This window comes from Coturnix japonica, chromosome 5 (assembly GCF_001577835.2).
Source record: "Coturnix japonica isolate 7356 chromosome 5, Coturnix japonica 2.1, whole genome shotgun sequence".
NCBI lineage: Eukaryota > Metazoa > Chordata > Aves > Galliformes > Phasianidae > Coturnix > Coturnix japonica.
The window spans coordinates 28,094,128-28,115,274 of NC_029520.1; the positions used below are offsets into that span (position 1 = coordinate 28,094,128).

General features: G+C 51.8%; 1 protein-coding gene and 2 long non-coding RNA genes across 3 annotated transcripts; 1 reads left to right on the forward strand and 2 right to left on the reverse strand.

Annotated features, from left to right (window-relative positions):
- Positions 1-210: 210 nt before the first annotated feature.
- LOC107314975 lies at positions 211-8,595 on the reverse strand. The gene is made up of 2 exons (XR_004307411.1): positions 4,344-8,595; positions 211-833 (listed from the first exon to the last, which is right to left on the reverse strand). It is a non-coding gene; the product is annotated as an uncharacterized LOC107314975 (long non-coding RNA).
- A 3,328-nt stretch (positions 8,596-11,923) lies between these two features.
- Positions 11,924-15,169, reverse strand: ZFP36L1 (ZFP36 ring finger protein like 1). Its single transcript, XM_015864882.2, has 2 exons — positions 14,855-15,169; positions 11,924-14,450 (listed from the first exon to the last, which is right to left on the reverse strand). Exons 1-2 carry the CDS (start codon positions 14,909-14,911, stop codon positions 13,500-13,502), a joined length of 1,008 nt encoding a protein of 335 aa, XP_015720368.1. The 5' UTR covers positions 14,912-15,169; the 3' UTR covers positions 11,924-13,499.
- A 916-nt stretch (positions 15,170-16,085) lies between these two features.
- LOC116653467 lies at positions 16,086-16,651 on the forward strand. Its single transcript, XR_004307339.1, has 2 exons — positions 16,086-16,171; positions 16,246-16,651. It is a non-coding gene; the product is annotated as an uncharacterized LOC116653467 (long non-coding RNA).
- The last annotated feature ends 4,496 nt before the right edge of the window (positions 16,652-21,147 follow it).

Here is a 21,147-nt window from a genome sequence, read left to right on the forward strand (position 1 = left end):
ATCCCTCCGTGCTTGGGCCTGCTGGTATTTATATGCGAGCTGCAGTAGCGGTGCTGTGTGAATAACTGATCACTGTTCCAAGCAGATCGCAAATAACAAGAATTCAGTTTCCTCATTGAATGGAACCTTCTTTTTTTTTTTTCCTCTCAAATAGGAACTCTCTACTCAAGAAAGCACAAAACATTGAACCTGTTTGTTTCCTTTTCGTGGTTTTTTTTTTTTCTTCAGGTTTGTTTCGATTAAAATGTAACCAAACTCACTCCTGACAAAACCATTCTAAAATGAAAAACAGCATTTAGATGCCGTTGTTTGTTTTCTGCTAAAGCCATTTGTAGATATGATAGATTTTTGTTTGCCCGAAGGAGCACGGAATCAATTATTTAACAAAGTAATGTGCCCAGCTCTACTTGACTTTGTTCTTTTCAGTACAACAACATTTAGGTAGCGCTAATAAAAAACGCTGCCTCGGTGCGAGTGGAAGCGGGAGAGCTTTGTTTGATCACTGTTTCGCAGCATGAAAAAGAGCAGTGCTAACTTCCCTCTGCTGTTGTCAAGGCACCTCCTCGGGAAGGCCCGGGGAGGCAGCGGGAAGGGGAATGCAGCTTCCATGACTCATTCATTCCTCGGCTGCTCTGTGGAGACGGCCCGCAAGTGGTCGATCGGTGGCAATTGTCATGGGGAGTCGGTGATGTGGGTACTCAGACCATCAGCATATTGCACAAGAGCCGTTCGAGGGCTTTTTCTCTTGAGGAAAGCAGGTCCAGACGCTGTCTCTAAACCAGAGAAACTCCACCTGTGTTTCTTTCCGAGCCCTTCTCCATCGCCTCTGGGTGCTGTTAATACAACGTTATTTTTTTATGATATTTTTAGCAATGATGTGAGTAAATCAACCAAGTTACTAATGAAAGAACAGAGCAGGGCCAGGTAAGTGTCAGGGTTATCAGGCAGAGACAAAGCAAACATGCTTCAGAAGAGGAATGTTTTAGACAGTACTGCAGGAGAAGGCATTTAAAATTATTCCAGCTCCTAATCAAGCCTTTCTCTAAGCTTCCCACTGTGGCACATTTCATTCTCAGCGTATCTTAAAGTTGGTGAAGACCAAAACATATGTCCAACAAAATGGAGAATAACAGTATGCTTCACAGAAACACTTTAAGCTACCCACAGTAGTTACGGGAGGCATTCTGCAACCCTGTGGCATAGCTGGGTTTAGCTAATGCTCTGTCCAAAGGGGCTTTATTCCCACCAGACTCCTTAGCCAGCACTCCTCTTGAGCCAGACCTGCATCGAGTAAATTTTCCTTACTTGCTGGCCATAAACAAACTCTTCTTTCCTTTTGTTGGGTGGTATTCAATCCCCCACCTCCCCCGGTAGCAGTGAAGATTTATAGCAGCATGAAAGGCCAGCCTAACTACAGCAAGTGTTCACAGCAACGCTGCCTTGAAGTTTCAGCTTTGCTTCCTGGGGAGCTAGGAGACATCTGTGATGGGCCTCAGCTCACGCCTGTGTTATATTTGTATCCAGGGACATGAAAAAAGTAGACGTGTGCCAGGTAATTCCCATGCACGTGCTCTCAGTGTGCTGCGCTCTGTGTCACAACAAAACCTTTGCTCACACTTGTATCTGCTGGGTTAGTCATACCAACTGCATTGCCACTGGAGCTACACAAGTGGGTGGGAGGTAAGGAGACAGCAATCAGTGAGAGAAGTGAGAGTGCAGTGAGGATGCAGCAATGCCTGCAAGGTGGAGGCCTCTTCTGCAAACCAGCTCCTGAAGGAGTCTGAGCACAGAGCAGGACCGGTGGCCAGAGTCCCAGTGCCACCTTGTCTTCCCTTACAGGCAGAGGTAGCACTAGCAGACAGCTTGGCCACAGCAACGGCTCCCGACTCCTGGCAACGTTTCCCCGTTCCCCAGATCCCAGTGCAGATTTGTCCATCTCGGCCCTTCCAGAGTGAAATCGGGGAAGCTTCTCCTCGCCCGGGGTCATGGCACAGCCATGCCCTGCATCGCCCCAGGAGGTGGGTGCTGGGCCTCAATGGGGGCTGTAAAGGGACACTTAGCATCCTAGCGCTGGATGGCCCTCCTCTTGTTGCTATGCATGCATTCAGTGCTTAAATCCGGCTTCATTTCCCTCTGAAAGCTCGTCTAGCAATTTGGAAAAAGAAAAGAAGAAAAACAGCACTTTAAAGCGTTTACTGTTTTTAGAACGATTTTGTAGTACAGCAGACTCCAGACTCACTTGTGCTAGGTGCTGTGCAAGTATAAAGGCAGCTCACAAATAAATACGGCCCCGTATGATCTTCCTTTGTCTGAGACATAAAGCTGCACTCCGAAAGGCTGGTAATCTTTTTCCATAGGGCTATCCAGGTCTGAAATAAGTGGGGTGTGGTAAATCTGTGCTGACGTAAATGAGAGAAGGTGTTTTGAAGAACCCGGGACAGGGAGAGCAAATTGAAAACAGAGCACTCAGTGAATATTACACAAGAAGAGCCTGGTCTATTTTCTGTTTCTTATTTCTGTTACTGCAGAAATTCCCCTCGTCTTACATTAGAGAGAGGAGGCCAGGAGGCCAGAGCCATGTGGTTTACTGCTGTGATCCGGTAATAACCAAAAGAGGAGACAAACGTGACTGCAAACCACCCAGCCCCGGACCTTGATGTCAGGGTGCAGAGCTCAGACAGACAGACAGCTGAGCCCTGCCTCATGTGGGGTGAGCCCAAACCCGGCAGCCAGACCCGAGGACGTCTGAGCCTGCTGGGAATGGGGACTGGTACCAAATCACCGGGGGTGCCACTTCTCTTTAAGGCAGCGATGGTGCTTTGGGCTTCTCTCCTCCTCTCAACCTGCAGAAAGCTGTGGGACAGACTATTCCTACTTGGATGAAAGGGTAAAAACCTCTTCCTCTGCATTCATGTGCTAAATAGCGTGATAGTTTACGGGAAACATTTCTTTAAAAGCTGTTCGGGCTTGATTTTTATATTTCTCTTCCCCTAACGAAGTGCCTGCGAGCTCAGTACAAACAGATAAACAATCCTGCACAGCGGGTAGCCTAGCTACATTAGCTTGTGCTCTGAACTACTGAGGTTTTGGATGATGTCAGTCTGGTCTCCTGAGGGCTGCTGTTGTCATCAGATAGCAAGGTCGATAAGGCACATGCTATGATGAGGCATGCTCTTGGGTTTAACCATAGTATCGTGTGCGAGGTAGTCAAGAAAGCAGAGCATTTCCTGGTACAGTACCTCTGTAAGGCTGCCTTCATAGGTATTTCCATCACACTGCCCTGTGCTCAGCACGCAACGCACTGCTGACAACCCGAAAGACCAAACATTGCAAGGGTTCAAAAATCCATTTCCTCTATCACAAACATGTTTGTTTGGGCCTTGGTTTTTCTTTTCCTGATATCAGTTTTACTGCTCTTTCCATTTCTTTTGTTCCTTTTCTTTCCCTTTCTTTCCTGAACTTTTCTTTCCATTTCTTTCATTTCCTTTCTTCTCTTTTCTTTGCTTTCTTGACTTCTGTTTCTCCAGAAAACACTACTTAAAGCCAGACAAAGTACAGACACTTTCAGGAGCAGGTTTTCTGCTGGTCCCTGACCCAAGCTGCATTGGAAGCACCTGAAATTCTGCACAGCCTGTCTGCTAGAGGCCCTTGTCTGGATTTGGATACTCCAGCCCCCACCAGCGCTGGTTTCCCCACTGCTCAGATGCTCACTGCCAAACTGCGGTTTCTTCCCCTCCTCTTGTATTACTATATATTGAATGTTGTGGTTTGTTCTATTGGCAGACTGAATGATAACATTTCAGGATCAGTTCTGTGGCTCGAGGAGAACTGAAAAGGAGATTGTACACGGCCTTTACCTGGAGCTGAAATAAATTTTACTTTTTTAGCATTTATTTTTCACATATACTTTTCATATTTTACTTAGATAGAGGAGGCTGGATCCCTGACCACCCTTCATTGCTGGACAGCTGGAAGACTCAGGGCAGCTCCAGTTCCACCAGAGCAGCCACGTGCAATAGATGTGCAAAACCTAAAGTGATTCACACTTCTGCCAGCTCTGGCCTGCCCACAGCTAATCTCCATGTACTGGAAAAAGGCAGAAAATCCTGACTATACAAATTGTAATCTTGAACTCTGCTATCTCTCAGTCTTCAATATATCCATGAATAAAGAGGCCATTTCACTACCTACATGAAGCCCCTGGGGCCCAGTAGGAAAGCATAGCACCTGTGTGAAAAGAGCAGCAGTTAATGTGGCAGCAAGACTCCAAGCTGACAAAGGAATTACGTGCAAGCCCACAGCTTTGCGAGGAGCAGCGATAGGCTGGGTAGGGGAGCACTTACTGCAACACTTGGGTTTTTCCATCCCCTAAAGGACTGAACTCAGCGTAGCTTTTGAACTTCAGGCCTTTTTGAAGCTTTTAAACTCGGAGGACAGGAGGTCCTGGCTGAGCAGAGGATAAGGTTTGCAGAGCTGGAGGGTCCCATACAGGAACAGGGCTCCTGGTGTGGGCATACTGGGAGCTGAGAGACTCCAGGAGCTGGAGCCCACACCAAGCACATTGCTCTCTGTCACATAGCTGGGTTTACTGCTGCCATGAGTCACACATTTTGAAACCCAGCTTGTGTTCCCTGTTGCCCGCACAAGACAGAAAGCATCGAATGTACTTTGTATCTGAACTGAGAACCCCATCTCACACCCTCTGACATCACTTTCCTCCTCCATTCACAGTCTTGTGGCATTCAAGGCTTAATAGCTTGTAGTTCTATCAGACAAGGTGATTATACTTGCTGATCATCTTGCATGTGACAACACGGTCATACACTGAAGTAGAAAGAAATACTGAAGGAGCAGATAGATGTGACCTAGTAAGCATTCTGTGGGTCATCCATATTTTTACACCAATTTTGATAAGGTCTCCTATAAAGATTGTCAGAGGGTGTAAGTAACATCAGCTGAGGGCCAAAGTTTTTTTTACGGTCAATGAACCAGCAGCTGCAGGTCACCCCTCCCTCTTACAGTGAGGAGCACTACATGCCCGAGAACCTGCACCCTCCCATTCAGCCACTGACAGAAATTAGGTGTAGGAACAGCTGATAGAAAATGGTCTACCTGATATTGCTGGTTATCCAGCTCACTGACTCCTTACAGGCAGTTAGATTCACAGTTGCTGGTTTTAGTGCCTAAAATGAGATAGAATTGTCTCTTTTTTTTCCTTTGGAGACACTGGGAGCCTAATTATCTTCTTTCTTTACCACAACTGGAACCCAGATTTTTATTGCTGAGCTCTTACCATGGGTCAAGAGCAATTCACAATAAGCAACCAACCTGCCCTTCAGCTTCCAGATGGGACAGGTTACAAAAAAAAACCCCACTTTAGTTTGCAATAGACCCAGAGGTGATCCAGCATCCCCCAGAGATCATCACTTCCTGTTTTCCTACACAGAACTTTATTTATAGCACTTACCAGTGAGAAAAGCTGACCAACCTACATGCTGGGTTGAACGATTCAGAGCTATGGAGTACACAGGGAAAGAGCCAGGGACCAACACTGGGACACCAAGCAAGCCAGATGCTGCCAAAAATGGAGAGACAAAGGTCTGCGATCAACATGAAAGAACGGTTTCTTTCTCCTCTGCATGTTTGGCCTTTGGAAATGAGCTGATCAGTGAGGTCACAGGGCCAAACTCTACAGCTGACTTTTTTTTTTTTAAAAGACGGATAATTTTATGGCCACTGGTAAGTGCTGTAATTTATGTAAACAAAGATAATGATAAGTGGGAAGAAATCAACTTATGTTTCAAAGCCTTCATTCCCTGGGGACAGGGATGAGAATCAGGAAGGAAAGCTGAAGGGCAGGAGCACGGCACTCCCATTGGAGCTGGATATTCCTACATGTGTGCCCATACACACAACCCAGCAGGGATACACTTCCAAGAATTTCCACAGAATTCTACAAAAAACAGAGGCAGAACAGCATCAGTGAGAGGAGAACCAGGATGAAAGTGAAGCACGGGGCTGTTTTAGGAAACCTTATTCATGGAAGAGACATGCAAAGAGAGCAGCAGAAAGGTTTGGAGAAGTGGATCCCCTTGGGACCAGGCTGGTGAAGAGAACAGCAAGGACTTTTATCTAGGAGCTGGGCTCTGGTCTTGTTAAGCAAAGGGGATGGGACACAAAACTGATGACCTCTGCAGAAGACATTTAGAGGAAATATTAGGTGAAATTATAGAGAGGTTACAACAGCCTGAGCAGCAAGATGGGAACACCAAGGAAGTGCTGGCACTGGAGACATCAAGGCTAAGGCAGGACAACTCTCTGTGCTGGAGAGGTGGTTTGGGGATTTTTGAGATCAGTCTTGTCATAGTTAAGAGTGAAGGTTCAGATGGCTCACTAGAAATCTCTGACAACCTGGATGATACACTGATAACCCCATGGGCTGCCTGTCTCCAGCCTCCATCACGAGACCCCTGGCCTCGTCCAGCTGCCTGCTCTCCAGTTCTCTCAGGCTGCCTGCTTTTGAAACGAGCTTTCAGAGGGTTTAAAAACATTTCCAGTGCTGTTTTCATGCACGTTGAGAGTGTTTTGCTGGTCAGAAAAGTGCCAAATGAAGGAAAATATCTTGGTCAGCAGATTCAGCCTGAGAATCCAAAGCCACATTAACTAAATTTAGAGGAAAATAGTTCTCTGCAGTTCCCCTAGGTATTTTGGCTGTGCTCTCTTAAGAGAGGGTCAATTAGGTTTGTTCATGGCTTTTCAGTCCCCTGATAATTTTGCAAGTCTAAAATCATGAGGTTTATCGTAAACATAGCACGCAAGATCTGAGGCTGAGAGAAAATAAGCAGGGAACCTCTCCGCACATTTTAAGTACTGACCCTTTTCCAAGCAAAAGCACACTTTTTACACTCTGGTGTTGGCCTTGGACATAACCTTTCCTCATGACTTGTGGCTGCAATGTCTTAGTAAAGCAGGACTTTGCTCGTGCCCCAGAGCCCTTGCAGCGCATCCAAAGCCAAGAAGCACAGTCTATTCTCTCACTGCAGCTATAATTGGGGTGAATCATGATGGCTCCCACATTAGACTACTCAAGAAATCTCTTCATAGCAAATACAGCAATAGCTTCAAGAAATAACTTCACTGGCGTTTGCTCCATATAGATTAATGTCTCCTCAGGGGCTGTGGCTACCATCCCAAACAACACTTCTAGGGCTTGCGTGGCTACATCCTTTTCCTGTGAATCAACGTTGGCATCTGCTCATCCAGAGCATTCAGGAGAAATATTTGCTGTTGCCTGGAGACTAAGACAGGATAAAAAGTATCGGGAGCCCTAAAGTATTTTTGCAGCTCTTCCTCTGATGCCGTGACACTCCCAGACAATCTCTTTCACTTAGCGGTTGTGTGTCTCACGTGTTCTTCAACCTGTGGAATAGGTATGGTTATACTTGCCAAGTGCACAAAGTACTTGAAAGTCCTCCCAGGCTTTCACGTGAAAGGAATCACATAGAAGCAAAAAGCACATCCAGAAGATGGCCAACGAGACTCCGTCTGTCTTTGTTAGCATCATCATTATTTGTGTTTGCTGTCCACTCTAGGAAGGTGATAAGCCCCAGAGAGACAGAACAGCCGCACTGAGAAGTGGCCTTTTGCATCGCACCGAGCCCCGCTGGATACGTGCGGGATGAGGAAACTTCCTTCCACCCAGAGGTGCAAGCAGACTCTGGAGCTGGCAGTCACGTGTTGCTCACAGCCTCACAACCCACAGGATCCTGCATGGAAAAATTTCACTTCCATGTGTTGACTGAGTTAATGTGGTGGGGAGAGTGGGCGGACATAAAATGGAACTATGAAAAGAGATTAATTTGCAGCTGAAGGCCAGGCAGCGGGAACGCCGGCCCTGTGTTTGCTCAGAGAACGGCAGTTTAGACTGAAACCCAGTTGAAAAGAAGAGGTTAAGGCAGCGGTAGTAAAAAATCAAAACTGGGGAAAAAAAAAGCAAAAGTTAAGCAAAGCCTCTCTGGAAATTAAGACGTGGAATTCAAAACATTCGCAGTATAATAAACCCAACCGAGCCCATAAAGCTGCACCAGCCAAAAGGAGGTCTGTTCTGCCTACGAGGAAACACGAAACCGCGTCATGCCTGGCAGCAGCCGCCCCTTAGTCCCGTTTCCTCCCTGCTTTATTGCAGAATTGTGCTGCTGGGTGCCCTCGGCTATGTTTAACGCAGCGTCTGTTTCCACTCTAACCCCTTCGCTTTGGAGGGGGTGGATATAAATCAGCTGTGGAGCTGCCCACAGGGCTTAGTCACAGCAGGTATTGGTTTAGGGTGTCTTAGAGGAACGTGGTTTTTTTTTTCTTATGGAAGTATTCTAGGGAATAAGCACAGGCTTTGTGAGGAACAGGCATTGCTCCACAGGCCAGAGCGTCCAGACAAAAGACATTTTACATCACCCAGCAGAATCCTCTTCTAACATTTTGGGCTGAGTGCCCCAAAGGCTGCTGCTCCACAAGGCCCCAGAAAATATTTATCCCCAGGTCCCCACTGAGCCAGACTCCCATCCCTCCTGCTGCTCCCAGGAGCATGCGTGCCCCGTCTGCTGCCCCTCACCTCAGGACATTCTCTGTGCTGGGTAGCCCCCCTTCCTCCCAGCCTCCTCCTGCCCAGAGCCCCAGCACGCAGTTGGCACTGGGTCCAGATGCCTCTTCTGCACACATATCGCCTGCTGCACCTCCTTCCTTCCAGCTCCCAAAGCCTCTTTCTCCAGATTCAAGCACATGCCAGATTTCCCCAGCGCAGGCCACACAAATTGTAGCAATTAGCAAGCGTAAAGGGCATGCTGTGGCTTTCTCACGCATTACTGCATCTTACTACTCATTCCTATCCCTGGGCACACTCATCAGATTGCGTACGGTCAGCAATACTATCCAGGCCCTGGATACTATCCCTACACTGCTGTTCGAGCCCCACTGCAGAGACCCAGTTAGTGACATTTGTGCATCCAACCACCAGTAGTTAGGAAGTCTCCAGACTCAAGGCAGCACAACAGCTCCCACCCTTGCCAGTCCTATATTGCATGAACTTGATCTCTAGCTTTTCTCGTGCTTCCCATCTCTAATCACATCCCTTCTGTTTCTGTCCCACCACCACATCTCTACTTTGTGATGGCTGGCACAGCCCAGCCTTCCTTCTGTGATCAGCTCCATTTCAGCCCAGGCCCTCCCAGCAGGAACGATATAGATTGCAAGTCCAGATTTGCTTTTAACAGTCTTCTAGGCGTACTTCTACTCTGAAGTTTCTCCAAGTTCTTTCTTTTCTGCCTCCTAATCTCATGACAGTGATGAACTTTGAGCATTTTGAGTGTTTTTAAAGTGGTGTTTTATTGTTACGTGCAATCCTGGCACACCACACACTTATCAATGAGTGGCTTTGGGCAAAGGTTGGCCAAAACTAGACCATGACCAATTACCCGTAAGAACAACACCACAGTAACACTATTCCACTCCACACCTCTCACCTACAGAGATGCTTGAGAAATGAGAAGCTTCATTTCCACAGCCCACAACTGCAAAACTGAAGGTGCTTCAGTACAAGAGCTACATGTGGCCCATAGCAAGGTGGCCTAGTTACTGAGACACCTACAGCTGCCATGGGTGCTGGGAAGGGGAAAGCAGCTACCAGGTGGGATATGAACCACCTGGAGCTCTGCAGATCAAAGTCACCGCATTCCTCCTGACTGAGAGGCAACTGGCTCAGAAAGCCATATATGCTGGCTATAATTTCCAAAGACAACTAGACACTGTAAAGGTGCAGCTCGAGATTTACCCAAATTCTAAGCCAAAAAATATGTACTAGCTAATGCCTGCTGCCCAAAGGCATGGGCCCAAGCCCCTGCCACGGACACAGCAAACATCCGTGACTGTAACCAGGAGCACATGAGGAACAGACAGACAGACACCGCAAGTGTCCCTTTGTGCAGCAGCAAGAGCTGTAAGTGCAACTTGAAAGTTGCACCAATGCAGTGTGGGAGAGACTGTGCCAGCACACAGCCCAGCCAGCTCTTTCCTTCTGGCCACCTGAGGGTGCCATGCAAAGAAGGAAAGAGCATTAATAAGCCCTTACACATCAGAGGAGTGTGTCCCTCACTTCCCTTTCGGAAAGGGCTATCTACCCATCTGAGCCCTGGTGAGGATATTACAAATACACGGCCAACCTCTAGGGGAGACAGATGAGAGTCCTGTGAGAACAACACACTCACAGCTCATCCAAGGAAGCAGAAGTCCCTCCAGAATACCTGTTGCAATACACCTGAGCCACAGTGAACCTTAATGATATCAGACCAGGCAAACCCCATGTTGCTGGAGGCTCTCATGTGCACACACTCTCTCCTATAAATTATTACAGAAAGTAAAGGCCTGATGGTGCCTGCTCAGCTCTTTTCTGTTCCCTGTGTGACCAAGCTCAGGGTTAATTTCAAAAAGCAAAGCACCAAGTGACAGGGATTAAACTCACAGAAGAAAAGCAGTGCTGGTATCCTAGAACCAGTGCCCTGGAAAGGCAAGGGAAGCACACAAGCACTGCAAACAAAGACCTACTTTTAGCACAGCTTCACAGTTGTTTGTCATACCAATAGCACCGTGCAACTGTACAGCTATTTCTTCATTAATTATTAACTGTGCAAAGACTGTTTGAAGAGCCATGCAGAAAGTCCAAAGAGGAAGTGGGCAGTTTCAGCTCTACGTATGCGCCTTGCAACAGGCTCGGGATCCTCTCCAGATCAGACAAGCCTTGCGCACTGGGGCCAAGGCTCTGCTCCCAGCAGCTGGGAAGGAGCAGGCCCAGGCTGCAGCTGGGCAGGGGCCTCCCAGGCTACAGCACATCCTTGGCGTAGGACATAGAGCAGTATGGGGCTGTGCCCAAGGCTCTTCTCTTGCATGCTGACCGTGCTGCATACAAGTTACATCAGTGTCTGCTGAGCGAACTCCCCATGCAGCTTTTGTATTGCCCATGGGAACCAGCCCTTAGCAGCCACGCTCCCCTTCCACCATCTTTTCTCCACCAAGCTCACCTTCATTGCCAGACCACACAAGAAAGCGCATTGCACAAAGCCAGCAGCAGGAAGGTGTGTTGGTGCAAGCCTCGAGGTATCCCGCAGCTTTTGTTTTGCAGGAACTCTTCCAACACCGAGTTAGGAAACATCTCTCCCTAACGTTGAGGCATGTCAAGACAACTGACAGAGCAGTGGTTCGGCAGCAATATTCCACCCCCGATTTGGAAGCGAGCTGGAACAGCTTCAGATGCAGAGCACCAAACCTCCTCCAGAGAGCTTAGAGGTGAAAACAAGAGCTGCACCACCAGTAGCACTGGCAAAGAGGAGTCCCTAAATACAAACACTTATTGCAAAAGTTGCTGGGATTGGTGACTGATAGTTCCAGGAGTCTGAGGGCCTGAATGCAACATTAGGATCAGCCTTACAGACTTTGCTGGGCATCTACATTCTCTTCCCTTGCAAAATGCTGAACAACCACTCCACCACCAAGGCCCACCACCGCTAACAAGTCAAGCCAGAGGTCTGGGTAACCCACAGCACTCAGCACCCAACCAGAACCCCACCCAAAGCACAGCACAGGCCATCCAGCTCAAGGCACAAGCTACACAGAGCAGAGAGTAAGCCAGCAGGGACAGAGGGAATGAAAGGAGACAGGCGGGGGCTCCCTAAGAGACGAGAGGGCTGAAGGCCAGGGCCAGGCGCTTGGCAGGGCTGACCTTCATACCCCTGAGCTGGGCAGCTGACCAGCTGCACCTGCAGGAGTGAAGGAGGGTGCCGAGCACCTGGTGGGTGCCTCATGGCAAAGGGAGAGGAACAGCTGCATGTGAGTGGTCGCCTAGAGCCAGAGCCTCGATTTCTGCAAGTAAAACCACTGTCAGTTTCTTGAAAAAACTTGGGGTTTATTGATTTAAACTGCAAACAGTCGTTACAAAAGAGATTCTCTTTTAAATAAACTCACACAAAGAGGAAGAGAAAGCAATGTAGTGAACAGTAACAGGGGGAGGGAAAAAATTACATTCATTATTCTCTTTGTGCCAGTCCCGTTCACCTCGGCAAGGAAAAAACTCCAAACTTGGATACAGAAACGCAAAGACAAACTGTATTTGGAATGTCTTCAGATAGGCACTTGGAGCTCAAGGCTTTTCTCCTTGAAACTGTACAAAAGAGGAAGAAAAAGGTCTTCCTTCCACACTGCCTCGCACTGAGCTCACATAGGTACATTCTATAGCCCACTTGGCAAGACCCAGGGCAGGGGAAGAGGAGGAGGGGAAAGGCAAAGAAGCACATGAACTCAATTTGCAGTCCAACACAAAAAAAAGAGGGGGAGGGAGGGGGAAATTCTAAAATAAATAATCCAAACACAGTTGTTGTTTTTTTTTTCTTTTTTTTTTTAAATTAACTTTTCATTTTTTAAAATAAAATAACCAAAAAAAGTGTAAAGTTACAAAAAAAATGTCATTGTAGTATAATATATTAAACTGTGGGGGGGGGAAAAGGAAAAAGACACTTCACAATCTTAAGATTAATATGGAAGATCATAATTTAAACATAAAAGAATATATTCTATGGATTCATCATCCCGATAAATATGAACAAAATTAACAAAAAAAGCATAGGTTTCGGCAATAAATACGTTTTGATAAGTTAAATAAGCTTTCTTATATTGTTGTGCAGTGACAAGCAAAATTTGCTCTCCAATTTCTGAAGTTATACAAAATTAAAAACCCAGAAAACAAAAACAAAATAATAATAATAAAAGCTCGGCGTGAGTGCTCTAAGATAGGTCTAAGGTACTCTAGAGCAAAACCATTAAAGCTATGTCTACTGGAACTTTGTTTACACGAACGTGTGTATGTGTGGAATGACTTCCGTCCGCCCCACCCCCTCCCATTTCTTTATTTGTTGTTAAGATGTCACACGGATACACGGGGGAACTTTTAGCACCAAAATCGAGACTCTCCCACAGCACAGTCCCGTCTCTTTTGCTTTCTGCCGTCTTTTTCTCTCGTTGTCCTCCCAGCTCGAAGTCCCGCTCGTGTCACGACCGTTCCGTCCTCAGCTCGCCCTCCCTGCAGGCAGCCGGAGGGGCGAAGCGAGGGGCTGGATGTTAACGCTGCCACGTGCCTGCAGTCGGGGGGGAGCCCGGGGGGCGGTGCAGGAGGCGGCCAGCGGGGGGAGCCGGGCGCGGGCACGTCCTGCACATCTGGAAGCGCGCAGAGCTGCGGTGCCCTCTGCAGCCGGAGAGGTAATAGAGTCACAGTGAAAAGTGTTACAAGGCACTAATTTTGTAAACGTTATTGCTTCTCGTCGTAATTTGGCACTTAAGGCTGGAGCCGGTGGGTGCGCGACAGGCAGGCGGACGCGTTAACATCCAGCTGGGGGAGGGGGGGCGAGGGGAGGGCGGGGGGTCAGCTTAACATCGCCACCGAGAGTGGGGGAGCGGGAGGAACCCGCTTAGTCGTCGGAGATGGAGAGTCTGCTGAAGATGGGCAGGCGCCTGGAGGTGTCCAGGATGGGCGAGTCGGAGCCGCTGTGGCTGCTGCTGGAGCTGCTCAGATAGCCCTCCTGGTCGGAGAGCGAGTCCTGAGGGCTGGGCGGCGAGTCGAACATGTGGGGGGACTCGGACATGGGCCTGAACAGGAAGGCGGTGGGGGAGCTCCCGCCGGGCACCGGCACCCCCACGCTAGGGGCGAAAAGGCTGACCAGCTCCTGGCTGGAGAAGGTGAAGGGGTTGCTGGCGCAGTCGGGCAGCGTGGGGGAGCCCAGCAGGTCGTCGGCGCTCAGCATGGGCGGCGGGGTGACGGAGGTGGGGCTGTCCAGCAGCCCGGGGGCGGCGGCGCTGGGGAAGCCGGCGAAGCTGAAGCTGTGCTGCAGGCGGGGTCTGTCGGCGGCGGGGGGCTCCCGGCCGCCAGCCACCGCGCGCCGCTCCTCGGCGTTGTGGATGAAGTGGCAGCGCGGCCCGTAGGGGCAGAAGCCGATGGTGTGGAAGGTGCGGCAGAGCTCGGTCTTGTACTTGGGGTGGCGGGTGAGGCTGCGCAGCTCGTGGATGCCGTGGGCGAACTGGCACTTGTCGCCGTACTTGCAGGCGCCGTTCTCCTCGAAGGGGCGGCACAGCTCCGTCTTGTAGCGGCTGGAGTTCACTTGGCCCCCGGGCTGCTTCTGCTGCAGCAGCCGCTCGCCGCCCTCCGAGAAGGAGCGGTCCCGAAAGCGGCTCTCCCGGGGGCCGAGCGCGGGCGCCGGCTCCCCTTTGAGGCCGCCGAGGAGCTGGCTCTGGTGGAACTTGGCGTTGGGCAGCGTTACCGAGTGCCTCCTAGGGAAGCCGCCGCCGGCCGGGGTGCCCACCGCCTTCCTGTCCAGCAGGCACCCGCCGACCCCCGCGGGGCTGTAGTTCAGCATCTTGCTGCTCTGCGGGGGAAGGGAAGCAAGCGCCGGTCACTCGCACCGCCCGGAGCGGAGGGGGCCGCGGCCGACCCGCGGCAAAGCCCGACCCGCGGCAAAGCCCACCCCGCGCCCGGCCCCGACGGCCGCCCCTCCCCGCGACCAGCACCGAGAGCGGCCGCGCGGGACGACCGCGTTATGGAGCACGCCCTGCCCCGGGAGCGCGTGTTGCGCCGCGGTGCGCTGCGCTGCGGCGGGGCCCGGCCCCACGAGCTGCCCTCGCCCGGCCCGAAGGGGTCCCGGCCCCGGCGCTAACGCCGCTCGCGTGAACCGGGGGGAAAAAAAAAAAAATAGGGAAAGAAAAAATGCAAGCACAGCAAAAAGCGGCCTCCCGAAGTTGGGAGAAGCAACGCCCCGACGGCGGAGCTCACCTTGCATAAAACTTCGCTCAGGTCGAAGATGGTGGGCGACACCAGGGCCGTGGACATGTTGTCGGGCGAGCGCGGGACGCGGAGGGCAGCGGGCACTCGTGGAGGGGTCGCGCTGCGGGAAGGGCTCGGCCTCCGCCCGGCTCTGTGCCGCCCCTGCCCGGCCCCGCGCCGCCCGCCGCTCGCTGCGCGCCCGGACGATGGCACTTATAGAGTTTCGGCCTTACCCCGGGAGGAGGGGCGGTGGGAGGAAGGGGAGGAGGAGGAGAAGGCGGGGTGAAGAGCGCGGCGGCTGAGTCACCCGCGGGCGGGGCGGCCCCACAAACTTTTCGGGAGGAAGGAGGGGAGAGCGGGCGGGGGGAAGGAGAAAAAAAAAACAACAAAAAGGCAAGAAAGGGGAAGAAAAAAAAAAACACAACCCAAACCCACGCGTCCCTGCGAGAACGGCTCGAGATGCGCCTTCACCCCCCTCCCCCGCCCGTTTGTCCCTGCGCGGCTCTGCGCGCTCAGCCCGCGGCCATGTCCCGGCTGGCTGCCTCCGCCTCGCTTTAAGTTACTCAAACACACTTCGGAACGGTGCGCGATGGATTCTGCCAACCCCCCCCTTAGTGCTCTGCCCTTCCGCCCCGCACGGCTCCGAGCCGTAACACCGAACCCACCGCCACGCCGCGAGCGGCGGACGCGTGGCCACCCTGGAGCGCGGCTCCGGGACGGCACCGCGGGGGGGAGCGGCGCCCAGCCCCAACCAACGGCCGCGGCGCGCGGGGCCGCGCTGTGCCCCCCTGCGGTGTCGGGGAGCGGCCGGGGCTGCCGCGAGCCCCTCCGGGTGTCTTTGCGCTGTTGTTGTTTACTTTAGGGGAGCAGCCGGATTCCTCGAGCTCCCTTCTCTGCCCGGTTCCCCTCGCCCCGGCCGGCGGGGGGGGCACTTCGTCGCTCTGGACGCGGCGCTCGTTCCCAGGGATCTCGGCCTCTATAATTAACCACGCGTTAATTGCCGGGCTGGAAACGTCACTGCGGGGACTTTCCGAAGCTCCCGAGAGCCGCCAGCGGTCACCGCTCCGCTGCCGCCCTCCGCAACCCAACCCCCCCCCCACTACTCCGCCCCGTGCGCTGCTTTGGGCCGCGGGGCCGGGGCGGGGGCGGGCGGGAATCGGCGCGGAGCTGCCGCCGGGCGGGGCGGACACAGCGGGAGCTCCGGGGCCGCGGGGAGGGGCGGTGGGCGCGGCGGTGGGAGCGCGTTGTTCGGGGGAGGCGCGGGGAGAGCGGACGGGTGCGCGGTGCGCTCGGCGTGGATTGCGGTGTTCCTACACACAGCTGCTGGTGCGTACAGGGATGGGGTACCCGGCCCGTGTGGATATCGGACACAGCGATTAAAAACTGCTTTCTCCAACCAGGATGGCCCAAAGCAGGGAGCGAGACCGGGAATTGCAAGTGACGTGCTGAGCCGGGAGGGGAACGTTCCCTGCAACTCGCACGGAGCAGTGGGCAGCTGACACGGGGCTGGCAATACAATCACAGAATCATAGAAGGGCTTGGGCTGAAAGGGATCTTATAAGACCATCCGGTTCCTTCCTGTGCCATGGGCAGCACTGCCACCCACCAGACCAGGCTGTCCAGGGCTCCATCCAGCCTGGCCTTAGACGCCTCCAGGGATGTGGCACCCACAGATGCTGTGCCAGCACCTCACTGCCTTCTGTCACCTAACCTAAACCTCCCCTCTTTTAGCTTAAAGCCATTCATTGTCCTTGGGCAGAGTGGAGGGGAAAATCCCCTCCCACTCTTTGCTGGCTACCCGTGTTGATGCAACCTGGGATGCTGCTGGCCTGGGCTGTAAGCATATACTGCTGGCTCATGCTTTGCATCCATCAGGATCCCCAAGTCCTGCTAAGCAGGGTTGCTCTCAACGAGATCTTCTCCCACTCTGTACATATGTTTGGAATTGCCCTGACCCAAGTGCAGTACCCTGCAGTTGGCCTTACTGAACCTCATGCTCTCATGGGCCAGCTTTTCAAGACACCCAGGTCCCTTTGGATGGCATCTCTTCCTTCTTTTACATGAACTACACCACTTGGTGCCATCAGCAAACCTGCTGAGGGTGCACTTTGTCTCACTGTGTAGGCCATGGGTAAAGATGACACAAGTGTAAACAATCAAATAAGCCATCTGACAAATAGATGAAGGAAAAGTCCCTGGAGACCTGCTTTGGCTTTTTCCCATCACAGCCTGTTTCTGAGGTTCCAGGCTGGGAAGCCTGGAGATTCCCTCCCATGGTTCTGAGGGTAGGACCTCCCAAAGGCACCCAGCACTGTCCTACAGCCATGTCATGTTCACGTGGGGCTCAGCACACCTCCTGCCCGTGGTGCTGCTGGGCTGCCAAGTGAGCCAGTGCTGGGCAGCCACGGCTCATACCTCAGGGGTCAGGTGCTATTTTTGCTGGCCATGCCCCTGGAGGTGCAGAAGTGTCTTTCTGCAGGCTGTGCTGCCCTCCTCCCCCACCCAGCTCTGGGTACCTTTGCAGCACTGTGGCTCTTAAGGTAGAACAGGTGGATGTCAGTGGTGCCAGGCAAGTATTGTGAGCCCTTAATCCTTCAGGCTTTGCACCTGTGAGTGACCAAAGCCCATTGTGGTAGGATGTGCCCCTGCAGAGGACAGTGTAGAGAGCAGGTAACTCCGGGGTGGGTGTCCCAGCAGCTCAGGGCTCTGTCAGGTGCGAGCCTCGAGGAACGGCCACACGGTTGTGGCACCATGGTGCTGACAAGGTGCTTCAGTGGAAATAGCAGAGGTGTTCTTCCAGTGGGCACTGGGTAAAGAAATTGGCTGAGCTCGATTGGCCCAAGTTACAATTTCCAGTGGAAATGCCAGTGTGTTTGCAGATCACAGGACAGCACACTCACATCCCACTGCTCACCACATCCACCCCCAGCCCACTCTGCAGCTGGGCTGGGCCAGTGCAGCAGTGGGGTGGGATTGGGGGGCTGAGAGAGAAGAGCAGGAGCAGGGCGGTGCAGCTCACAGCATCTGGTCAGGATTCACAGCCTCTCTCCCGTGCACAGGCCCAGCACAGCAGTGCAGTAAAACAGCAGGGCAGTGACACAGCAGGGCAGTATCACAGCAGTGCAGTAACACAGGAGGGCAGTGACACAGCAGTGCAGTAACACAGCAATGCAGTAACACAGGAGGGCAGTGACACAGGAGGGCAGCGACACAGCAGTGCAGTATCACAGCAGGGCAGTGTGCCTGGCACCCATGCCATCTTCCAGCTGGAGCAGCCCTGGCTGCTGTGTTGTTCAGCAGACGTCAACCAGTGGAATGTTTCCATGATATTTCTTTCCCCTGAAAAAATGTGCTAGGAATAAATGCTTTCACCTTTTTCTTTCTAACACCCTTCGAGGGCCTTCAGGCCTCGCCATTGACCTGCTGCATGGTGCTGTGTCCCATGAGCAGGTCTTTTGTCAGGCCACTCCTGGGAGGGCATTCCCAGGGAGCTCCCCTGTTGGCACCTTTGTAACAAAGGCTCTCAGCGAGGGTTTCCTCTCACCCAAGTTTAGGTGCCTGAAAGTTAGATGTTTAAGCCTAATTAGTTGGCCAGGCTTCTTGCATAGTCAATAGAGACAAATAGGCACCTCTAGTGTGTGATTCACCTTGACTATCTGCAGCATTTATCTGAGGGCCTGACTCACTCAGGAATGAGTGAGGAGCTGAGTGCCCGCTTCTCTCTGCAACTCTCAGGCAGGTGGGTGACTCGCTTTGGGCCAGGCAACTGATTTGTGGCTGCCCCAAACTCATCCCCCACCCCACAGCCTGGCTCTGGGACCCCCTATCCCATTTCCTTTAGAGGCCGCATGTCCAGCCCTGCCGAGCAAGACTTGGTTGCAGCCTGCCCAAATCATACTATCAGCCCCTATCGCCTCATCAGACCGAGTTAAATATTTATAAAGCTGCCGGGGCAGGGTCCATGCTTTGCTACGTGTCTGTGTGTTCCCTGGAGTAGTGAAGCCCAGCATCCCAACCCCTGTGCGATGTGGGATTGGGACTGCGCAAAGCTGCAGGTCCTGATGAAACACAGCTGGGAGTGCACAGAGTGCTCATGGACATTGGGAAATAAGCAGGAATGAATCATAAGAGTCGGGAGAAGCTGCTAATGTGTGGGAAAAAGGCAAATGTGCTACCTCTGCACAAACATATAATAAGGAAGTATGTAATAATAATTATTGTTATTGTAATACGGTCTGGGTGAGCATTTGGGAAAAAGATATCTAATAACTGACAAGCACCACGGCTCGGTTTGTTTTGATCTGAAATTCAAACAATGGCGATGTTTATAAGGTAATAATACACAGGGCACAGAGCGCTGGCACCTCACCAACTATGCACTCCGCAAGTCGGGTTTATATAGGTCATGCCAAACAAATAATAGTGTTCTTCAATATAATTACTGATTCATTAAGAGAATGAGAGAGAACGTAATTGAGTCTGTTTGGATTTCAGGGAGGTGTTAGATATGGTAAATCTATACATTTGACCTTGGATTTAGGAGACGTTATGTGCTCGCCCAGCTCTGATCCTCTGGAAGGCAGCGGTGACATTGCTGTGCAGGACAACTCTCACTCAGAGCCGGCAGCCCCTGGACCTACCTGAGGCTTTTACCCAAGGAAACACAACGTGTGGTGGCTCAGCCGTGGGTCCAGCATCCCTCATCCCTATTGCCAGCCTTGCTGCTGCCTCCTTGCTCTTGGTCCCACCAGAGAACAGCTGCATTCTTAGAAAAAGGCTGAGCTGGGCATTACATGGGGCTTCTAGGAAAACAGGGGCCATGCCAGCCCCGTCCACAGATAGGGGAAGGGAGTGGCTGTGAGTTAGGATGGGTGGAAGCAATGGGGTCTGGAGCCGGACTGAGGGCATGTCCCAAAACTGCACTGCCCCGGGGCTGACCTCTGCTCAGGAGGGAGTGAAACAGTAAATGGAGAAACAAAACTGCTGAGCATAAGCAGCATCCAAAGTAGGTGGGAAGGATACAGTGATAATAAGCAAAGGCGTTTTTTTGTGAAGCTAAATCATGCCCCTGTAGTCAGTTGACTTCTTTGAGCTTCTAAAAAAGGCTGATCAGGAAGAAGTAGGGAGCAGAGTAAATACAGTCTTTCAAAAGGGTTTTTGATAAAGACCTTTCCAAGAGTGAAATAAACTTGGCAACCGTGGGATGAAAAGTCCCGTCATGGATTAAAAAGTGGGTCAGAGCTGATAGGAGGGAGAAAATCCATTAGAAGGAAATGGCCAGCAGGGTAAGGAAAGCCGTGGCGGTGGGGCCACGTGTGGAGGGGTGGAGGAATTTGACACCCCTTGGAATGGGGTGTCAAAAACAAAGACAGGGAAGAGGGATAACAAAGCAACAACATTGACTGCCGGCAAGGCATTATTTATTGTAACTTCAAGCATGGCTGGGCAGGGCTGGGAGGCGCTCCAGAAGCTTCTAACTAAACTAGGAAACCAAACCACAATGACGGAGAAAGTTCAGCTTACACAAGTGCCAGTGCAAACCGTTTCAGAATAAACTGGGCAAGCCTCTTGCACTGAATTAGAAGTTAGTTTGTAGGGGTCAGATGTGGCACGGGCACTGATTGCTCAAGCCTTGCTCAAAAAAGGTCAGGACCACAGATCAGCAGGATGAATCTGACACTGCGTAGCCTGGCTGCACATTGCAGTCCCTGTGTGCCTGCACTGAAGGGCCATGGCAGCAGGACCTAAAGCAGCTTCCTGAGAACAGCCCCGCTGGGTCCGATTGGAAGCCCACCAAAGGCAGAGTGGGTGAACAGAAATGGGATGGGATCTGCCAATAAGATCATGCCTGGCCCAGCTGCCAGCCCACCTGTAGTGGTGTGCCTGCCCTGGCTGTGGTGTTGGGAGCCAGTTTTGGTGGGGCTGGTTGCAGCTGCCCCATGGGTGTCCTCCAGCCCCCAGCACCAGCAGGCAAGGCCCAGGCTGCAGCCCTGTGTGGGTGTCTGGCCATCATGGGGTGGGAATGGCTCTGCTGGGACAAGCATAGAACCTGGTGGGGTGTGGTAACACCAAGCCCCGTGCAACAAGAAATGGGAGTGCGTTTGTAAATAATTTACTAGAATGACCTACATGCTACCAAGCCTTTGTTCCCTTTTATGCAGTCAGTAGAGAACCACACAGCCTCAGAGAATGAAGTGTGAGGACCAAATGCAGAGAGGTGACACAGAGCAGAGGCATCCCAGTCCTTCCTGTGAAAAGGCAGCCTGAGGTGCCTTTGGAGTTTCCAAGCTTTTCCAAGCTTT

Excerpts from the sequence above, each read along its gene's own strand:
- ZFP36L1 (XM_015864882.2), bottom strand. The coding sequence starts at position 14,911 with ATGTCCACGGCCCTGGTGTCGCCCACCATCTTCGACCTGAGCGAAGTT. Across the intron at positions 14,451-14,854 it reads TGAGCGAAGTTTTATGCAAG|AGCAGCAAGATGCTGAACTA; the intron begins GTGAGCTCCGCC and ends CTTCCCCCGCAG.